The sequence below is a fragment of the Engystomops pustulosus genome, chromosome 2 (assembly GCF_040894005.1).
Source record: "Engystomops pustulosus chromosome 2, aEngPut4.maternal, whole genome shotgun sequence".
Classification (NCBI taxonomy): Eukaryota; Metazoa; Chordata; class Amphibia; order Anura; family Leptodactylidae; genus Engystomops; species Engystomops pustulosus.
In genome coordinates, this window is record NC_092412.1 from 167,772,839 (window position 1) to 167,796,508 (window position 23,670).

Genomic DNA, 23,670 nt, shown 5'->3' on the forward strand with positions numbered 1-23,670 from the left:
GTGTATACCAGTATGTATAAGAACTTATACATGTGTGTGTATAGTAGTGTATAAATGTGTGTATAGGAGTGTATACATGCGTGTATAGAAGTGTATACATGTGTGTATAGGAGTCAGAGTGCATATATGTGTGCATTAAGGTAGGAGTGCATACATGTGTGTATTGGAGTGTAATATGTTAATAGAGTGTATACATGTTTTTCTAGGTGTGTATACATGTTTGTAAAGGAGTGCATACATGTGTGTATAGCAGTAGGAAATTTTTCGTGTGTATATAGAAATAGAAGTCTTTACATGTGTGTAAAAGACATATATATATCTATATGTGTGTATAGGAGTGGGAGCATACTCTTGTGTGTGTAGGAGTAGGGGTGTATACCTGTGTTGATAAGAGTGCATTCATGTCTCTATAGCAGTGTATAAATGTGTGTATGGAAGTAGAAGCATTTACATGTGTGTATAGAAGTAGAAGTATATGCATGTGAGTATAGGAGTGTATTCTTGTTTGTTATTGAGTAGGAGTGTATAAATTTGTGTATAGGAGTGTATTCATGTGTGAAAAAGAGTGCATTCATGGGTGTATAGGTGTAGGTGTGTATTTTTGTGTGTATAGAAGTTTATAGATGTGCATATAGGAGTGTATATATCTGTATAAAGAAGTGTTTATCGTGTGTATAGGAGTAGGAGTCTATTTGTTTGCGTATAGGAATAGGTATGTATACTTGTGTGTATAGGAATGTATACGTGTGTATAAGATTGTTTACACATTTGTATAGGTGTATATACAGGTGTTTATAGGAGTGTATACATGTGTGTCTAGATTCGCCAACTGTGTGCTTAGCATGCAAAGCTCCTTAGTGGAAGCTTAAAAAAAAAAAATTCTAAATACCATTATTTTCATTGTTAAAAAAAATACATAGGATAAAAAAATGCTATAATAACTGTGTTTTAAGCCCGTACTGGGCTCTTCATCAGTAATTCAACATTAATGACAGACTCATAATGGCGGGTTTAAAAACAAACAATTAGATGTGTTATAAAAAATGATACTGTCCTTGACTTCATTTAATCCTATTGGAGGGAGTGAGTTAGATTCTCAAATCTATTGTATACTGTGGTGTCTATGAAGTCAATTGTAGTGATTTTTATATTAAATTGTTTTTGATGTTTGACAGTACAATGTTTGGAAAGGCTATGATATATTTCCCCATGGGTTGCATTATACCAATGTTGATTGAGTCAACAGTGTAAGGTCTGGGTGCTTTTCCCGGGATACTGTAGTCCACAGCAACATTCGATCAGATAAATGATAAAGGAAGATTGACAACTCAATGGGGCAGATTTATCAAGTGCCTGAAAGTCAGAATAATAAATAATAAGAAGAATAATATTCCAGTTGCCCACGGCAACCAATCACAGCTCAGCTTTCATTTTACCAGTGCTCATGAATATTTTAAAGGGGAGCTGTGATTGGTTGCCATGGGCAACTGGAAATATTCAGACTTTCAGACACTTGATAAATCTGCCCCATTGAGTATTTTATATTCAATTTTTCACCAGTAGTATTTGAAATAAATTCTGTAGTGCTTTTGATGGCTAAACAGCAAAGACATCTTGTGGAGTTGCATCTGTGACTTCCTATATTTGATTTTATTGATTTATTTTAATTTTGATTGATTTTGAGATACTCAGGCCAGGGTGTTTTTCAATGATTATTTAGAGAATATCTATTTTCTTCTGGGTTTTGGTCATTTTTTTTTTTTTTTAAAGATAAGAGAGAAAAGAAAAAAAAAAGAACAAACTATTGTCACGTGTGGGAAGTCTGTGTGGGTCTGTGTGAGTCTGTGTGGGAAGAGTCTGTGGACTCCCTGGACCACCGTGGGGGATGATGGTACTAGCCGCAACCCAGGACTGGAGTCTAAGTGGCCCCAGGGGTTCGTCAGAGTGGGATGATCTTGCTGCGGCGGGTAGCCACTAGGTCGTTCCACGGATGCGACTAGACCAGCGATGGCAGCCAAGGTAAGAAAGCAGGAAACCGGACACAGGGAAAGCAGGACTTCGGGAAGGCAAGACTTCAGGATGACCACCGGGACACAGGACCCCCACAGGAACACAGGACCGCCACAGGAAAACAGGACCGCCACAGGAAAACAGGACCGCCACAGGAATAGAGGACTGCCACAGGAACATGGGAAACATGGAGGTGTCTTGAAACGCACAGAAAACACAGAGGCATTTGGAAACGCACAGGAGGAACACAGGAGGCTTTCACTTCAGTGGAATGACCTGAAGATCCGGCAGTGAGTGAAGGGGGGTGTCGGATTATAAAGCGAGCCGGATTAGCCAGCGCCAATCAAGGAGACGCTGGCCCTTCAAATCAGAATGAGTTGGCAGGGTACGTGCCCTAGATACGGGAGCGCCCGGCCTAGCGTGGAAGCCGGCGTGCGGCCTGAACTGGGACCAAGTCGCATCAGGAGACAGGAGAGGCGAGTACAGGCCGGGGGAGCAGGGGCACCGCACAGCGGAGCACAGGCACCCCTGCGATCCGAGATATGGAGTGCGGGGTCACCCGTGACAACTAATATAATAAAAATTATTTAAACAAAATTGAACAAGCTGCATTAAAAAATCTCAATGATAATAGTGAAATCATCATGTAGGGAAGGAAATAAGGGAGGAGGGATGGTCATTTTAAACTACTCAGATTACGAACAAGAAACCATGAACATTTTATCAGATATCAATTACTATATCGAAATTGATCATGACCCATTTCAGACACTATACAACTCACAATAGAAAATCCAAACAAACCCTAAAATACATAAACATTCCACCAAACCACCGGGGAGACCCATTATATCTAATGCAGATTGTGCCACTAGCCACCTCTCACATTGGGACACATTTACTTACCCGTTCCAGTCGCGATCCACGCTGTGTGTTGTCCGACGAAAATTAACTTTGCCGCGATTCACAAAGATCGTGCGCCCAATTTCCTGCATCTGTCATTTCCCCCTCAGGTCCTCCGGAGTTCACCTTCTTCTTCCTAGTGCATGTAAGGGCATGTATTGCATCCGATCGTCCGACGGCCCGCCCCCTTATTTCTGTTGCATGAAATTCGGCGCAATTGCACCAAAATCCGATTGCGTGCAACACAATCCCCTTCTAAATAGCTGTCACAGCGGCCCAAATCGTGAACATTTCTAAAACCTGACGAAAGTGCGGGACCCTAGTAAATAAACCCCATTATCTTGATTTATTCCTTCAGAGTTATGTCATTGGCCTACCCAGCTGCTTAAGGGATTCCACCGACCTAATCTGTAAACTTAAGGGTCTGAAATGGGAAGAAAACTACATCCTAGTTACAATGGGTGTATGTTCCCTATACACCAACATTGAATCTTGGACTAGCATGTACCGAGGTCATGCTAGAAAGGGACCCCAATATTTTGCAGTTGCAGACAATATTTTTATGCAAATGTCTTGAATTTAATCTGAATAATAACTATTTTACCTATGGACAACAAGTGTTCATCAGTTCAAAGGGACACCGATGGGCACTAAAGTAGCACCTGCATATGCAAATATATTTATGGGACTCTTCACCACAACAAATTAAAATTTTATTATCGTTCCATAGATGACCTGTTTCTTTTTTAGGAAGGTAATCTTGGTCATAAGTCACCAAGAATCCAATTTTGTAACAGAAACCTATTTCAAAAGTGTGGACATTGAAAGCTATTTACAGTTTACTAGTAACCACCAGAGGGAGCAATTGCACGAAAAATTTGACTTTTGATGAACAGAGTAATATCCTAAAAGGAGGGTTTATAGAAAAACGTTACCTTAAAATTTTAATTGAAAAATGTAAGAGCAAGAGGTCAAAGCCAAAAGGGAAAGCTTAGTACCTAAAAAACGAAATGACAAAAGCCCCGAAGAAAATAGATATTCTCTAAATTTCATCACTAGTTTTAGTACAGATGCGAAGAAAATCCGCAGCAGTCTGCAGAAACACTGGCATATCCTTATGGCCGATCCTCATCTGAAAAACAATATTCCAGACAATCCCATGTGTATTTTTAAGAGAGCCCCATCATTGAAAAATACCCTGACCCCGAGTATCCCAAAACAATCAAAAATTTTCAGATAAATCAATAAAATCAAATATAGGAAGTCACAGATGCAACTCTGCAAGATGTCTTTGCTGTTAAGTCATTAAAAACACTACAGAATTTATTTCAACTGGCAAAAAATATAATATAAAATACTTGTTGTGCAATTTGCACATTGTAATTAGCGCCAGAAGATGGCAAAACTATTTTTCTTTTTTTGTGCAGGAGGTTTTAATTTTTGTAAATGTATGAAAACATTGTGAAACCTATATCATGTCTACTTTAATCCTTTGGGCGGTGCAATCACTGGGATAACAAATTTTTGTTATCCCAGTGATTGCACCGCCCAAAGGATTAAAGTAGACATGATATTGGGGTTACACAGTGAAAGCCCTAAAATCAAAGCCCACAAGAAAATAGCACAAATGCGTTATTTTTTTAACCAATTTCACTGCATTTGGAATTTTTTACCACTTCCCGTGCGCTGCATTTAGCATACAAAGTCTGTCGCATGGCCTATGTTAAAAACTCCAAGGAAGGAAGCAGCAGTTTCATAATTTCTAGCGTACGTTCACACCAACCATTATACATGGGCAGAGCACTTTTAGTGCAGTTTCCTACATTCTTAGTAAATGTGCCCCACTGCCCCTGAAACGAAATAATATAGCATAAAGTTGATTTATGGGGTTGGCTATTTTTAGCTGAAAGAAGTAGTTAGTTAAGACTCTATGGATACCTGTCACTAGCTATATTTGTGAAAATGTGGTGACATTTCTGTAGGTTACCTGTGTCTTTTCACTCTTGTTGCTAAAGCAGCCAGTAGACGTCTTTTCTGTTTGCTGGTTACGAAACATTTGATCATTCATTTGAGAGTATTTATTTGGCACTTCTGAGTCCAAATGGTAAGATAGATTGTGTAAAATGCAAGCACAGTTCTCAACTGACTAGAATAAAGAATGCAGAGAAAATTATTAAATAACAAAGAAAATTCATGATTATTTATTTTCTATACAAGGAGATTTACTGCAGGTATTACCTTGTCATCAGGACAATTAGCAGCCATGCACTGCTGGATATAATGCATAAGTGAGTCCACTAGTCCTGGAGTATTGCGCATAGCCTGACGTCCAACATCTGCAGAACTAAGGTTCCTGAGGGTGACATGATTAATGTAGTATATGTGAAAAGTTATAATATAGTAGCTACACATTTGTTTCCTATAAAGCAAATTGTTTTTGTTTATTAAAAAAACTGAAGACTGATGGGGGGGGGGGGGGCGCTACAATCTCTATACAGCCTGGGTGTCAAGGAAATATTAATCTTGAATGTGTTAGATTTGTTTAACTATGATGCAATTACTAACTTTGTTGAAATATATGAGAAAGGGCATCTTTTGAAGTGTCCAGGCAGCTTTTTATGACATCCTAGAGGTTTTACAGCCTGATAAACTCTAACCTGAAGACTGGTCTGTTCAGACCCCAAGGGACAAGTGATCACCTCCCCCTCCTGCATCAGGACTTGGAAACAAAGAAGTGTTTAAAAATTCCTGGACTCTCCCCCCCCTGAACTAAACAGAGATCTTATAAAACAGTATGAGATACGGCGAATAGTGTTCACTCTTTGGGGGTTGCTTGACATGTGTTCCAGATTCCTCCCACCTCCAGGGAAGCAGGAATTTATTTAATTTGTGCATGTCTAGTGGTGTGACTTGGTGACTGCTTGAGAAGCACGAGTGGATGTAGAGTGGGATACTTATTGGTTGCAGTACAAATAAGTGGTGGCAACAGATTAATAATTGGGGTGCTGGAACTGTATGAGGTGTGGTTTATGCTAAATCTGTGTCCTGAGTGAAAGGTGAGCGCAAGTTTGAGTAGGCTAAATTAACCTGTACAGTTGCAAGCCAAGTCACGTGACGAAGCAGCGGCGTCCTCATTGGGTTCTAGAGTTGCCTTAATCCACCACAGAAAGGGTGCATTCGCATAGTGGTGGTTCAGACATTTGGATGCTAGTTTCCATTATGAGGTTCAGCACTGGGAATAATAGTCAGATACACTTGTACTGCAATACAACTGTACAACTGTGATGGCATTTGATAGGCGCCACCGATAAACTTCTGAGGGGGCATTGATTGGACATTGTTAGCTTTTGCAATCGGTGTCAGCAATGACCAATGAAGTTGCAGGCTGTGTATAGAGAGCTTAAACTTTTAGCCCTCTCCATAGACCATTTGCCAACTGGCCAATTTAAATTTACGTTGATTGGTTGTGAAAGGGTTACCTCATTTTTAAGGCTTCATTTGAAACTTTAAGAACAATAAAATGTCACACAATAAAACAATTTTCATAGTATCAGTACCAAGTATTAAAAAATGCATTTCACAGACCTGCACCACAAGAGGGAAATATTACGTAAAACAAAGTCCAAACCTTGCAAAGCTAACTCATTGAAACACACACTCACACAAGCAAGCAACGATATCTGCTGGAGAGAACTAATCGACCCCTGCATCTGAGGCAGCCCGGGTGAATAACCACAGACACCAAATCATAGAAAAGCGGGCAGGAGTACCTCTGGCAGTGTAGGTGAGTTTATATGCAGGGGGATCTGCATTTATTAGAGCAATCCAACGGGCCAAAGTAGGGGGACTTCCAACTAAGCAAGATCACTTTTCTACCAAAGAACTTCAGCATTGTCACTCATACCAGACTAAACAAAGTGGTAACGTGACTAAAATAACAATTCTTTATATGGTCACATTAAAATCAACACCAATGTGTATGCATATTTATAACATATTCCTACACCAACCAACAATCACAGCTTCTAGCCATGTTAAGGTACCAATACCTTATTCCTGATGTACGTTGTATAGATTATATAACGTGTATAAGCCGAGTTTTTCAGCACAAAAAAAATGTGCTGAAAAACCTCACCTCTCCAATGCTCGTTCCGGCTCCCGATCTTTGGCGCAGCTCTGCGGCCTTCTCTCTGCTGTATTAGTCAGCAGAGACACTTCCTTGCGGTGTCACCGCTGATGGCATCATAGTGTGCGCCGGCCGGCAGATCGCATGGACGCGTCTCTGCCAACTAATACAGCAGAGAGAAGACCGAAGAGGAGCCGCCAGGAGCCACGCGGAGGATCGGGAGCCGCAATGAGCATTCAGATGCTCATTGCGGCTCCCGATTCTCAGCGTGGCATGTAAGTTTGTTGTTTTGTATGTGCTTGGCAAACTGCGGACTGGCTGGCTGTATACTACATGGGGCTGGCTGCCTGTGTACTACAAGGGGCTGACTGGCTGCATACTACATGGGGCTGGCTGTATACTACATGGGGATGGCAGGATATATAATACATGGGGCTGGAAGGATATATACTACAAGGGGTTGGCTGGCTATATACTACATGGATCTGGCTGGCTGTATACTACATGGGGCTGGCAGGCTATATACTATATGGGGCTGGCAGGCTATATACTACATGGGGCTGGCAAGCTATATACTACATGGGGCTGGTGAGCTATATACTACATGGGGCTGGCAAGCTATATACTACATGGGGCTGCCTGGCTGTATACTACTGGGGGCTGGCTATATACTGCTAGGGACTGGTTATATACTACAGGGGGCTGGCTAGCTATATACTACAGGGAGCTGGCTATATTAAAAATGGATGACAACCCTTTGAGATAAATTTTCCTCAACTACCTGTCCAGGAGATCCCTTCTGTTACACTTCTTGAGGAGTCTCATAACAGCATGTGGCCACAGTTGCTTGGTTTTTATGTGGGACGCGGCGAGAAAGCTGCAAGAGGAGCAGCGCAAGCGCTTCCTCGTCACATATTTTTACATAGGAGGATGCTTTTAGTGAAACGAGTGTACTAACATGATAAGTGAGAGTTACTCAATATATGTGAAAATGCAGAGTTACTGGATGTATAAATGAATGATCAAATAGATAGATAAATAAATGAAATAGAATCTATAAGGGGAACGCACAAGGGAAGAATATATACTTGAATCTGTCAGATGAGGATGGATGAATAAAATAAGATGACAAAAGAAAGATTGTTAGTAAATAGTAATTGATAGACGGATAAATAAATATAACATATTTACAGTTAAGGGGAAAGAGTTGATGGATATAAAAACACTCTTGTGTAATATATAACAATTAATAGTTGGATAATTACTCTTAACAAATATACATTAAGGAACAGTTGATAAATGAATGAATAATCAATTATACAGATTTGCACTTTTAGGGGACAGTTGATGTATATATAAACACCAGAAATGATTCTCCCACTAAAACAATGAATCACATAAGCAAAAAAAATCTATTTAATTTCATTACTATATATAATGACTACTTTAAAAGTATAAAACAGATCCTTACTAAGCACTCTTCCATTCTAATAAATGTTTTCTGTATTTTCATGATTATAAAATTATAATTATAGATTCACGCTGAAGGGATCAAAGCTTGGAATTTTATGCTTAACAAAAAAGTTGCTTTGCAACTTCAAGAGGTACCTTCAAGAGCAAAAAATTTAACCCTGCACAACCAATGTAACAATATACGTAATGCCAACACACAAAAATAAATATGAAACACAAGAGAAAGTGCTATGTGTTACAAGGAAAGATAATGGATAATAAAGTTTATTAGAGAAAGACACAAAAAAACACATCACATAGACAATGTTAACAGCAATTAAAATGTACCGAAGTACCTCCAAAAGCACAGGTTGATTCAACTGGGTACGTAGAAGCAACAAAACACCTCCTATTGTAGTCAAAATAAGACCCTCACCATCCTGGAGTAACAGTAATGTAAGTATTCACAATATAAATGGAACCGCTAAAGTGCAAAGCATCCTGACAAGCCACTAAATGAAAAGTCAAACACAAAAGGTCGGCAGGCAAGGTCAAAAAAAGCCACAATCACAAATAAATAGCCCTGATGCTGTGATTCTCTTTCACTTTACCTTATTTATGGCTGCCCCAATTGTAATGTATACTAGGGATTTTTAGGTGGTTGTGGCTTTTTTCGACCTTGCCTGGCTTATATAATAATATTCAATTTATATTCTAAAGAGTGATGACTTTTATTATACGGACTGTCATTTTCAGAGCCCAAGTAATTGATGTGTGTGAAGGCCTGGGAATGTGACCCCGAGATTCCAACTGTTTACCCCTGTTGACACTCCATCATGGTTACCAAGTGATCAAATGAGTGCTGTGACAAAATAAAACCATAAAAAATTTTAAAAAGTATAAATAAAAAAAAAAACTATAAAAAAGTCTAAAAATTCCCCAATCCAATGTTAAAACACATACAACATAAGAAAGTGAAAATCGCCACAAAAGCAAAACATAATTATCAATGTCCAAAATAAACCATACAATAAAATAACATTTTTATTGAATCCGTATGGTGAACACCGTAAAAAAAAGTAAAAAAAAACACACAAAAATAACAATATTTTCATAGTGTCATACTCATAGTTTATATGGTTGAAAAAAGACACTTGTCCATCAAGTTCAACCAAGGAAGGGTAGGGATTGGATGAGGAAGGGATTTAGGGGAAACAATCCTATATAGCATAACAATCAATGTTATTTGCTATTTAGGTGTAAAAAAGGTTAGAAAAAATCCATCAGTTCATCAGTCCATCAAGTCCAACTTTTACATTATATTGCGAACCCTGCAAGGCTGATTGCAATTGGCCTGAATCAGGGAAAAATTCCTTTCTGACCCCTAATGTGGCAGTCAGAATAACTCTCTGGATCAACAGAAACTACTAATAAAAAGTTTTATTACCATACGAATGTTACTGCTCTCCAGAAAGGCATCCAGCCCCCCTTTCCTTGAACATGTTCAAATTAACAGCCATTACAACATCTTGTTGGAGAGAGTTCCATAATATTACTGGTTACACAGTTAAGAAACTTTGTCTATGGTTATGATAGAACTGCCCCTCCTCTAGGCGTAAAGGGTGCCCCTTGTCCTGATCACAGGCCTAGATATAAAAAGAACTTTAGATCCTTGTACTGCCCATTCAGGTATTTGTGCAGTGTAATGAGGTCTCCCCTCAGTCATCTTTTTTCTAAACTAAACTGAACTAAATCCCACATTTTTAGTAATCTTCCTATGTAGTCTAGTCCCACCATTCCCCTAATAATCATGGTTGCTCTCTTCTGCACACTGGTGCCCAAAACTGTACCAGTGATTTGTATAAGGGTAAAACTAGGTCCTTTGCATGAGAATCTATTCATCTTTTGATAATTTTATTTGCTTTTTCAGCAGACGCCTTGCTCTGATCACTAAACTTGAGTTAATATCCATCAATATCCCCAAGTCCTTTTCTCCATCAGTTTACCAAGAAATTTATTGTTGAACATGTAATTATAATTTTCATTTCCTCAACCCAAGTGCATAACTTTACAAAGATTAGTAATCACTAGAGATGAGCGAACACACTCGTCCGAGCTTGATGCTCGTTCGAGCATTAGCGTACTCGAAACTGCTCGTTGCTCGGATGAGTATTTCGCCAGCTCGAGAAAATGGCATCTCCCGCCGTTGTGATTTTTGGCAGCCAGAAACAGAGCCAATCACAAGCCAGGAGACTCTACACTCCACCCAGCATGACGTGGTACCCTTACATGTCGATAGCAGTGGTTGGCTGGCCTGATCAGGTGACCCTGGAATAGACTAGCCCCTGTCCGCGCTGCTCGGATCATTCTCTGACTGGATGCCGTTAGGGAGAGAGCTGCTGCTTGTCAGGGAAAGCGTTAGGGTGTTCTATTAGAATAGTGTTAGGCAGGAGTGATTCTACAAGAACCCAACAGCCCTTCTTAGGGCTACAATAACGTTATATATTTACTTTTTTTGGTTTGCTTGTGGCTAGTAGTGCAGCTAGTACCATACTGTGAGGAATTTGCAGGGAGACTTGCGACCGTTGTGTTTAGCTCTTAGTGACACACATATCCACCTCAAACACCGAAGTGGGACAATTTATTAGGGGTTTGATTTGAATTAGGCACAGTCTTCTGATTTTTTTTTTTTTACGTTTATTTCTTTTTATAACTCAAAGTAATCTGGCAAAGCAGTGTGCTTTCAGTGTAGGCTAGAAAATAGCCATAGGAGAACCCCAACGGCTTACTTAGACCTACAATAGCGTTATATTTTACTTTTTTTTGGTTTGCTTGTGGCTGGGCTTGCTGCCACTAGTAGTGCAGCTAGTACCATATTGTGAGGAATTTGCAGGGAGACTTGCGACCGTTGTGTTTAGCTCTTAGTGACACGCATATCCACCTCAAACACCGAAGTGGGACAATTTATTAGGGGTTTGATTTGAATTAGGCACAGTCTGCTGATTTATTTTTTTTTACGTTTATTTACTTTTATAACTCAAAGTCATCAGGCACAGCACAAAATCCAGTTGTGTGCTGTCAGTGTAGGTTAGAAACTAACCATAGCAATAGGATATAGCATCGTTTTGTTTAAAAAAAAAACACAAAAAAACAAAAAAAATTTACAGTTTACACTTTAATTTTGAAAATGTTTAACCCGAGGGCTAGGGGTAGAGGACGAGGGCGTGGACGTGGGCGTCCAACTACTGCAGGGGTCAGAGGCCGTGGTCCTGGGCGGGGTGAGACACCACCTGCTGATGAGGGAGCAGGGGAACGCCGCAGAGCTACACTCCCTAGGTTCATGTCTCAAGTAACTGGGACTCGTGGTAGAGCACTGTTGAGGCCAGAACAGTGCGAACAGGTGATGTTGTGGATTGCGAACAATGCTTCTAGCCATTTGTCCACCAGTCAGTCTTCCACGCAGTCCACCCATGTCACCGAAATCAGCACTACTCCACCTCAGCCTCCTTACCCCCAGTCTGCCCCCTCCCAGGAAAATTTGGCATTTGAACTGGCATACTCTGAGGAACTGTTTTCTGGACCCTTCCCAGACTCACAAACCACTTGTCTGGTTGCTGCTGAGCTATTTTTCGATGCCCAGGTTTTCCACCGGTCGCAGTCTGTGGGTGATGATGAAATTATTGACGTAGTGGAAGAAGTGTGTAAAGAGGTGTCGGACGATGAGGAGACACGATTGTCAGACAGTGGTGAAGTTGTTGTCAGGGCAGGAAGTCCGAGGGGGGAGCAGACTTAGGGATCGGAGGATGATGAGGTGACAGACCCAAGCTGGGTTGATAGGCCGGGTGAACACAGTGCTTCTGAGACGGAGGCGAGTCCTATACCAGAACAGATTGGAAGAGGCAGTGGTAGGGCCAGACGGAGAGGCAGGGCCAGAGCTGGTGCATCAGCACCAAATGTTTCACGTAGTCAAGCTCCCGTGGTGAGGGCTAGATTTTCAGAAGTGTGGAGGTTTTTAAAGAAACACCGGATGACCGACGGACTGTGTTGTGCAACCTGTGCCAAACCAGGATCAGCAGGGGTTCCACCACTACTAGCTTAACTACCACCAGTATGCGCAGGCATATGAATGCTAAACACCCCACTCAATGGCACCAAGCCCGTTCACCTCCGGCCGGGCATACCACTGCTCCATCCCCTGTGTCATCTGCTAGTCAGCCCCCTGCCCAGGACCCCGGCCCAAACACCTCCCGTGAGAAAACCCCATCTTCGCCTCCACGATCCTCCAAAGCATCCACCAGTGTTCAGCTCTCCATACCCCAGACGCTGGAGCGCAAAAGGAAGTATAGTGCAACCCACCCACACGCCCAAGCCCTCAACGTCCACATCTCTAAACTGCTTAACCTGGAGATGCTGCCCTATAGGCTGGTAGAGACCGAGGCTTTTCGAAACCTCATGGCGGCGGCCGCCCCTCGGTATTCGGTCCCCAGCCGCCACTACTTTTCCCGATGTGCCGTCCCAGCCCTTTCACAAGCACGTGTTAGACAACATCATCCGTGCCCTGACCAACGCCGTTTCTGACAAGGTCCACCTGACCACGGACACGTGGACGAGTACTGCCAGGCAGGGCCACTATATATTGCTGACGGCACATTGGGTTAACTTGGTGGAGGCTGGGACCGAGTCTGACCCTGGGGCTGGTCATACACTGCTGACGCCGAGGATTTCGGGGCCTACCTCGGTCCAGGTCTCAAAGGCCTACTATGTCTCCTCCTCCTCCCACCCCTCCTCCACCTCCTCCTCTGAATTACCATCCGTGGGCATGGCGCCATCAGTCGGTAGCTCTAGGCACAGCAGCAGTGCCGTCGCTAAGTGACAGCAGGCGGTGCTCAAACTGCTGAGCCTAGGCGATAAAAGGCACACCGCCCAAGAGCTATTACAGGGCATCACGGTGCAGACTGATCTGTGGCTGGCACCGCTGAACCTGAAGCCAGGCATGGTTGTGTGTGACAACGGCCGTATCCTGGTGGTGGCTCTGCAACTCGGCAGACTGACACATGTGCCATGCCTGGCCCATGTGTTAAATCTCATAGTTCAGCGTTTCCTCAAGACATACCCCAATCTGTCTGCGCATTTCAGGAAGTCCAGCACAGATGCTGCTACTCTCAGGGCAGCTCAGCACCTCCTCCAACTGCCCGCTCACCGACTGTTGTGCGACGTGCCCACGAGGTGGAATTCAACATTAACCATGTTATCCAGAGTTTACCAGCAGCGCAGAGCGATTGTAGACTGCCAGATGTCAACTTCCACCAGAACTGGTAGTCAGGTCAGTCAGCTTCCTCAAGTCTACAATGAGGAGTGGACGTGGATGTCTGATATCTGTCAGGTGCTGAGTAACTTTGAGGAGTCAACACAGATGGTCAGTGGCGATGCCGCCATCATCAGCCTCACCATCCCGCTGCTTGGCCTGTTGAAAAACTCTCTGGTCAGCATGAAGTCGGAAGCTTTGCGCTCGTCACAAGAGACGGGGGAAGAAGATTCCCTTGTTGAAAGCCAAAGCACCCTCAGGTCTGTTTCTCAGCGCATATCGGAGGAGGTGGAGGAGGATGGGGGCGAGACAGAAGAGGGGACCATTGTTCAGTCCTTCACTGTTCAGCGTGTATGGGCAGAAGAAGAGGAGTTGGAGGAGTTGGAGGAGGAGGAAATGGACAGTCAGGCCAGTGAGGGGAGTGAATACTTGCGCGTTGGGATTCTGGCGCATATGGCAGATTTCATGCTAGGCTGCCTATCCCGTGACCCTCGCGTTCAAAGAATTTAGCACCGATTACTGGGTATTCACTCTCCTGGACCCACGGTACAAGCAAAATCTTTCCACTCTCATCCCTGGAGAGGAAAGGAGTGTGAGAATGCATGAATACCAGCAGGCCCTGGTGCACAAGCTGAAACAGTATTTCCCTTCTGACAGCACTAGCGGCAGAGGGCGTATTTGTGCGGGACAAGTAGTGAGGGAGAGTAGGCGAGCAGGCAGCTTGTCCAGCACTGGCAGGGGTACGCTTTACAAGGCCATTGCCAGTTTTATGTCACCCCAGCAAGACACTGTCACCTGTCCCCAGTCTCGGCAGAGTAGGGCTGATCTTTATAGAAAGATGTTGAGGGAGTACGTAGCTGACCATACCATCGTCCTAAATGATCACACAGCTCCCTACAACTACTGGGTTTCAAAGCTGGACATGTGGCACGAACTGGCGCTGTATGCCTTGGAGGTTCTTGCCTGCCCTGCCGCTAGCGTGTTGTCCGAGCGGGTTTTCAGTGCAGCTGGTGGCATCATCACCAATAAGCGTACACGCCTGTCGACTGACAGCGCTGACAGGCTGATGCTTATCAAGATGAATAAAGCCTGGATTTCTCAGGATTTCCATTCTCCACCAGTTGAAAGAAGCTCAACCTGAATAATGTATGCACTCCTCCTCCTCATTGTCCTCCTTCTCCTCCTCTTTGTACACTAAAGCAGAGGAAACTTTCTATTTTTTGCCAGGGCCAACTGGCTCAAGCTATAGTACTCTATGTATTTAATTTTTCTGGAGGGCCACCTACCCGGTCCTCTGTTTTAAACAATTTTTGGGAGTGCCACATACAGGCACTCAATCTATTTAATTTTTCTGGAGGACCACCTACCTGCTCCTCTGGTTTGAAAACGTTTTTGGACTGCCACATACAGGCACTATCCAAATTAAATTGTCTCCATAACAGCCTCCACACGTAGTCTTTTTAGCTGCCTCCACACGTCATCGCCATAGCTGCCTCCAAAAGTCGTTCATATAGCTGCCTCCATACATCGTCCCCTTATCAAACAAGCTGTGTCAGGCAGAATTTTGGGTTGTTTTCATGGCTTCCACATCAAACTTGTTAACTTTGTCGCCACCCTGCTGTGTAATCCACAAAATATACTGGCAAACTTTTATCATTTACCGATATTATTTCAGCGCTTCTTGCGCATCTGTTTACATTCCCCTCACCCGCCATAACCCAAACTTATAAGAACACTACTACACTTGATCTTATACAAAAGGTTCTTAGAAGTGCTGTTTGGGGAGTAGCCGAGAGACAGGGGCTTGGATTGGCGAAAGCTCGTCTGGCAGCAGAGCGCCAGCTCCATCCCAAGATCCAACTAACATAGTTTTAACTGCAGCACCTTTAATCTACTACTACTTCACTGCCTCCATACATCGTCCCCTTATCAAACGAGCTGTGTCAGGCAGAATTTTCAGGTGTTTCACCAGATACATAGTGGAACTCGGCCCATCTGTCGCCGCCATGCTGGAGACCTGAAGTTGCAATCATAGCAGCGCAATATGGATTCCCCATACTGTCGCTCTTAATCATGGAACCATTTCCGAAAAAACAATTAAAAATAGAACCACTATGCTATTCCATTATTCCTAGGTGAAATATTCAAACGACCCGCCTGCTTTGAAAATTATAATTTTTTCAAAGTAAATGCTTCTGGCCCCCAGGCCCATTTTGGGTGGGGAGGAGCCGAGAGACAGGGGCTTGGACAGGCGAAAGCTTGCCTGGCAGCGGACCGCCAGCTCCATCCCAAGAGTAGGCAGCCTCAGAGGCATCCATGCATGCTGCCCCTGCTGTTTCCTGTCCATTTTGCCTCCACGATCCTCCACAGCGTCCACCAATGTCTCCATGCGCAACATAGCAGCGCAATATGGATGCCCCATACTGTCGCTCTTAATCATGGAAGTCGTCTCCATGGCTGCCTCCACATGTCGTCTCCTTATAAAAAGAGCTGTGTCAGGCTCATTTTTCGGGTGTTTCACCAGATACGTTATGGAACTTGGTCACTATGTCGCCACCATGCTGTGTTATCGACTAAATATACCGTCAACCTTTTGTTGACATAGGAAATCATTTCAGCGCTTCTTGCTCACCTCCTTTGGTTCCTCTCTGCCACCCATTGGTTTGAAGCCTGAGTCAATGTAGGGTATGTCGCCATGACACTCTCTAGCCTGCCGCTGCTGCCGCTGCCTCTGCATGCCGTCCCCTATAGTGTCAGGGTCAATTATTGTATGTTTTAGATACTATCTAGCCTCATTCGGTCCTCTGTCATGGCCATGCTGTTGCCCATAATTTTGGCATAATGGTACGATTAAGCAGCCTCAGAGGCATCCATGCATGCTGCCCCTGCTGTTTCCTGTCCATTTCCGTGGTGTTTCCATCCTTTTCTGAGGTTCCCAGGTGTTTGGCCAAGCTTCCCTGTGCAGAGCCTTGGTCCCCTTGAAAAATGCTTGTGTCTCCCATTGACTTCAATGGGGCTCGCTATTCGAGACGAGCACTCGAGCATCGGGAAAAGTTTGTCTCGAATAACGAACACCCGAGCATTTTAGTGCTCGCTCATCTCTAGTAATCACCCTTTTCCTTAGGATGCTATGCCTTAATCCTCAACCATGTGCTGGGGTGTTGGTAACAGCTCACTGACCCTAATAGGACACCCCCAATAGGAAAAAGGATCTCAGTCGACACTAGTTGTTAGCCCGACTCCCCTGTTGGCTGTTAGTTTATGCTGCAGCTCTTATCCTATGTCTTGCTGATTTAGCCAATTCTTTGTTTCGTACTAATCTCTTTTTCCTTTCTCCCCCCCTCTCCCACCTCCCATCCTACACCCTTTCACCCCTCCCCACTCTTCGACAACACTGAGAGGAAGCCGGACTGCCGTGAGTCCTGAGAAGGCCCATTCCTCCCAGATGGCGGAATTACGGATCGTATCCTTCAATGCCCAGGAAATTAACTCTCCTTCAAAAAGGGTCACAGGAACTCCATCACTTCCACAGACACAGAGTTCAGGTGCTATGCTTACAAGAGACCCACTTTAAGGTGTGACATGGGGGGCGACCTCAATCTGACACTAGACCCCACACTAGACAACTCCACGGGAAGTTCGTGCACACCCTACTCTGCCCAAAGGAAGCTTAAACGCTCCCTTCTGCAGCTCCAGTTATGCAATGTCTGGAGACTGCAACATCCTTCAGACAAGGGCAACAGATTCTTTTCCTCCCCTCACAGGGCATACAGCAGACTGGACTATGTCCTTCTACAACATAATGCAATTCAGTGGCTAACCCCAGTCAGTCTCCCATTCCTCAACAGGAAGGAGTGGCTGTTGAGACTTAATGAATCCCTGCTCCTTGATCCATTATGCTCTGCTGAGATTACCAGTACCATCTCCCAATTCGCCTCAGACCATACGGTGGACCCTGCACTAGCACTGACACAGTGGGAAATCATTAAACACGGTTCACGCCTTAAGTGTGAAAACGCACATTGCGGAAGGCACTGGTCTCCTCCCTGGAGCTGAAACATAAACAAACACTGTCCATCCTCCCGGCGTCCAGGTTGGAAGTCAAATGCTTGCTTGAAAAAGCCTTTGGGGGCACGCTACAAGTGTGTCGCAGTAAGTTCTATGAATATGGTAACAAATGCAGACGCATGCTGGCTGGATTCTGCCATGAGACTTATAAGTCTCATGGCAGAATCCTTCATCCCCAATATTAGATATGCCCCGAACAAAATAGTACACACCACCCCATAGATAGCAGACACCTTCTGATGTCTGGATTCCCTTTAACATGGCCGCCAGGAGGCACAAAATACCTAAGGATCAAAATACGTACTATTTGCTGACAATTTTGCCCCCTTACTAACTAGATTCGAAGCAGACATAACTTCCCTCCATCTCTGAATGGTTGGCGGAAATTGCCTACACCAACAGGATGGAAGAGCTTATCGCCTGCAGATCGTACTCATTTCTCCAACACATGGTTACACTGGCAATCATTCCTATCTTCTCCTGAGTACCGAGCACTACAAGAATGAAGTGTCTGTGACAAGGTGAGGCCTCTACAAGATCCCTCGAAGTACCTCCGACTGCCTCATTCCCTCACCTATCCTTTTTTCCCTCCTCATCTCCACACATCTTCCTGTAGGTTAGCCCAATAGAATGCTTCCTGCCTCTCTCTCTCTCTTCTATTTCTTTTTTGAGTTATAAAAATGACTATGCAATTCTAAGTCACACAATGTATTACACTTGTACTTTGACTATGGTAATACTCTTATATGGCTATTGGTCCATATTGCCCTAAAAGACACCTATTGTTTCATAACATTGTCATACCATTGTTATGTTATGTATTTAAATCTTTGCCTAATAAAACTCTTTCAATGGAAAAATATTGAAACTATGCTTTGTAAACCCTCTAAGAGGTAATTAATACAAATATTAAAAGAGGCCGCAATACTGACCCCTGTGGCACCCCATTGGTAACATCAAGCAAATCTGACAATTTGCCATTAAAGACAACCCTTTGTTTTCTATCACTAAGCCATTTGCTTAACCAACTACACAAATGTTTCCCTAGTCCCAGCAGTTTTGAAAAAGTCCAGATACACAACATACAGTACCTGGGGGTGCATGCCATCTGGGCCTGGTTTCATCATTTAATAGATTGTGAATTTTTGGATTTACAGGCTTATAGAGAGAAATATAATCCTTTAAAAAAGCAGATAAAGGTCGCCAAAATAGTGAGAGAAATATTGCCAGGGAGTGCAAAAATAATCCCAAATTATTGATAAGAAACTAAAAACTGAGAATGTGGGCCCTCTGAAGAATAACATGGGGGTCATAGTGGAAGAAGGTGAGGAAAGGGCCAATCTACTGAATGTCGCCTTCTCGAATGTCTTTACCCAGGAAAATCCCCTGATGGAAGACACAATAAGGAATGATGTAAATTCTCTTTGGAATGTCAACAGTTCCGCCTCAAAACCACTAAAATAGATGAATCACCGGGGCCAGATGGCAAACATCCCGAGGTTCTACATGAACTATGTACCGTGATACTTCTGTGGTGGCTAAAATATTTAAGGGGTTTGTTAGAGATGCTATCCTGGAGTATCTCACTGTACATAACCTTATAAACCAGTATCAGCATGGGTTTATGAGATCGGTCCTGTCAGACTAATCTGCTTCTACGAGGAAATAAGTTCCAGACTGGACTTGGGGGATGCTGTGGACTCTTCAAAGTCTGGACTTTTCAAAGGCATTTGACACAGTGCCACATAAAAAATTGGTACATAAAATGAGACTGCTGGCACTAGGGGAAAATTTGTGTATTTGGGTAAGTAATTGACTTAGTGATAGAAAACAGAGGGTTGTCATTAATGGCACATTCTCAGATCGGGTTGATGTTACCAGTGGAGTGTCACAGGGGTCAGTATTGGGGCCCCTTCTTTTTAATATTTTTATTAATGATCTGTGGGTTTACACAGTCAAGTTTCAATATTTGCATTTGATACTAAGCTGTGTAAAGTAATAAATACTGAGGTCGATAATTTAGCATTACAGAGAGATTTGTGGAAGCTTGAGGAGTGGGCAGAGAAATGGTTGATGATGTTTAAATGTAAAGATTAAAGAAAAAGGACTTGGGGGGGTATTGGAGGATGGTAAACTTAATTTTAGTGACCAGAGCCAGGCAGCTGCCACTAAAGCAAATAAAATCATGGGATTTATCAAGAGAGGAATTGATTCTCATGATAAAGACATAGGGGCAGATTTATTTACCCGGCCCATTTGCGATCCAGCGGCGCGTTCTCTGCACAGGATTCGGGTCCGGACGGGATTTATGAAGGCTGCGCTGAAAATCATCTCAACGCGCCGGAATGCACCACCTCGGACCAGGTGAAGGTAAGCGCTTCCCAAGCGACACTTTTTCGGTTTTTAAATGCGGCGGTTTTTCCGAATACGTCGGGTTTTCGTTCGGCCACGCCCCCCGATTTCCGTCGCGCGCAAGCCGGCGCCGATGCGCCACAATCCGATCGCGTGCACCAAACTCCCGGGGCAATACAGGGGAAATCGGCGCAAATCGGAAATATTCGGGTAACACGTCGGGAAAACGAGAATCGGGCCCTTAGTAAATGACCCCCATAGTTTTGCTCTTATACAAATCCCTGGTCAGACCACACATGGAATATTGTGTATAGTTTTGGGCACCAGTGTATGAAAAGGATATTGTAGAAATGGAACGGGTGCAGAGGAGAACAACCTAGATGACTTTCAGGCAGGCATAAATCTGTGAAAACAGAGATTTAGCAGACCTGAGAGTGTAAAAGTCTGGCATGCCACTTGGTCATATGTATCTCATGCATTTTATCATCTCTCATCTGTCTCATCTCTTTTTCAATGTGTTAGTGTGTAAGTACAATGTCAGAAGCCGGATGAAAGTGTATATAAACCTTGTACCCTGATAATCTAACCACACTGTCAGCTCACAGAACTAGGTGGATCATTATGGGGCAAATTATCAAGCTGTCTGAAAGTCAGAATATTCTCAGTTGCCCATGGCAGCCAATCACAGCTCCCCTTTAAAATATTAATGAGCACTGTTAAATGAAAGCTGAGCTGTAATTGGTTGCCACAGGCAACTAGGATTATTCTGACTTTCAGACAGCTTGATAAATCTGCCCCAATGTGTCTGCTTAGAGAGTCCACACCCACAGCCTGGAATTTTGCACTAACCAGCCTAGGGAGCTAAAACAGCAATAAAACTGAGCAAAATTGTAAAGTAATGGGTTAAAATTATCTTTATTGTGTAAACATCACTAAGGGATTGAGATTTGAGTATTTTCTTTCGTGAGAAAACCCCTCTAAAGCTGAGCAGGTGCCTCTAAATAAGGGTTTGGGGGATTTTCATAAAAATGAGCAAAAAATTGCACCCAAAAATTTTGAACCTACTAACAACCTAGATAAAAGTGAAAAACCCGTGCTGATATAAAGCAGACACTTTGGAAATGATAGTTCTAAAAATTATTAATTTTTAGAATTTTTTGTCAAATTTCATTTTTTTTTATGACTACACACGAAAGATATCATCATATTTTTTCAATTAATTTGAAGTACAATGTGTGACAAGAAAACAATCTCAAAATACCCAGGATATGTCTAAGCATTACAAGGTATAACCTCCTATAATGACACAGGACAAATTTAAAAAATCCTGATTTAAATCAAGTCCTGAAGGAGTTAAACTTTGTTTTCTATGTTGATATACAGGCAGTCCCTGGGATACGTACAAGATAGGGTCCATAGTTTTGTTCTTAAGTTGAATTTGTATGCAAGTGAAAACTGTATATTTTATAATTGTAGATCCAGACAAAAAAATATATTTTGCCCCAATGACAATTGGAGTTTCAACATTTTTTGCTGTAATGGGACCAAGTAATATCAATAAAGCTTCATTACAGATACCTTACAGCTGATTATTGCAGTCTTGGGACTATAGTAAATCCAGCATCCAGAGAGCATCACCAGAGGTCACAATGGGCAAAGGGGTCCATCTTTAACTAGGGGTCGTCTGTAAGTCGGGTGTCCTTAAGTAGGGGACCCCAGTACTGTTATGAAGTAGTTGCAGTGATCATTATACAAACAAATTACAATAATGTGCTATATAAATGCTCATTACATGTCACTGGATATTAATTATACTATGTAGCAATAAGGATGCCATATTTTTTATAACTATGGTTTCTAAAAGATATTTCCAAAAGAAAGTATACATTTTAACCCCTAGGGGACACAGCCTATTTTGGCCTTAAGGACGCGGCCCCATTCTTCAAATCTGACCTGTGTCACTATAAGTGGTTATAGTTTTGGAACGCTATGAGATTGTTTTCTCGTGACACATTGTACTTCAAATTAGTTTAAAAATTTGGATGATATCTTTTGTGTTTAGTTATGAAAAAAAACTAAATTTGGTAAAAATTTGGAAAAATTCTTTATTTTCAACGTTCTTAATTCTCTACTTTTGATGCAGATAGTCATAGCTCCCAAATAAATTCATAACTTACATTTCCCAAATGTCTGCTTTATGTTGGCATGGTTTTTTAAGATTCCACATATTTTACTAGAATGTTATGAGGCTCAGAATTTAGGTATAATTTTTCACATTTTTTGTAAAATCACCAAAACCTGTATTTAGATGGACCTGCTCAACTTCTAATTGACACTGAGAGGCCTAAATAATAGTGGGACTCGTAAAATACCCCATTGTGGAAACTACACACCTCAACGTATGAAAAACCACTTTTAAGAAGTTTGTTAACGCTTTACGTGTTTTATAGGGGTTAAAACAAAACGGAGGTGCAGTCTGCAAATTGTAATATTTTTTCACAATACACTCATTTTGGGTGGAAAATTAAACATTTACAATGGATTAAATGAATAAAGGCTCCACAAAGTTTGTTACCCAATTTCTCCTGAGTACACGGATACTCTATATGTGGTGGTAACCTGCTGTATGGGCGCACGGCCGGGCATAGAAGGGAAGGAGGCGCCATCCAGATCAGATTTGCTATGTCACATTGTACAGGCTATAATTTTTTTCTTTTTTTAATGTGGACCTATAGGGGCTTATTTCTTTTGCCACATGAGATGCACTTTTCTGGTACGTAATTTGGGGGAATCTATAGGCTAATTGGTGAGATTTTATTAACTCTTTGTTGGTGGAGGAAATGAAAATCATCACTTTTCAGGAAGATTTTTATGGGGTTTTTTTTTTGGCTGTTTACCATACCATAAAAATAGTATATTATTTTTATTCTATGGGTCGCCACGATTACAAAAAGACCTCATTTATATAGATTTTTTATTTTTTTCCCATTTTTAGTGCATAAAAAGTAATTTGGCAAAAATGTTGTTACTTTTAGCATCACCGTCTTTCATATGCATAACTTTTTTATTTTCCGCCTCACAAATCTGTTTAAGGGCTTATTTTTTGCGAGAAGGATTGTTCTTTTTAGTGGTCTTATTTTAGAGTGCATAACATTTTTTAAATCCCTTTTTAGAGCATTTTTATAGGGTATTAATTGAAAATGATCTTTTTTCTGGAGCTTTTTTTTGTTTTGTTTTTTACGGGGTTAACTTTGCGGATCTAATAACGATTCTGTTTTATTATGCAGATTGTTACGGACGCAGGGATACCAAATATGTGGGGGTTTTGTGTATTTTATTCAATTGTACTGAATAAAAACCAATTTGGAGAAAATCTTGTTCATTTTAGCATCATCATCTTTTCATATGCATAACTTTTTTATTTTTCGGCTGACAAATCTAGTTAGGGGCTTAT

At 42.3% G+C, this 23,670-nt stretch overlaps 1 protein-coding gene across 1 annotated transcript in view; it reads right to left on the reverse strand.

Moving 5' to 3' along the window:
- PKP1 (plakophilin 1) overlaps positions 1–23,670 on the reverse strand; it is a 287,100-nt gene that overhangs the window by 155,173 nt on the left and 108,257 nt on the right. The window contains exons 7-8 of the mRNA XM_072137242.1: positions 5,152–5,266; positions 4,901–5,059 (exon numbers count right to left, since the gene is read on the reverse strand). Coding sequence (XP_071993343.1) covers positions 4,901–5,059; positions 5,152–5,266 — 274 coding nt within the window. The remainder of the gene's footprint in view (positions 1–4,900; positions 5,060–5,151; positions 5,267–23,670) is intronic.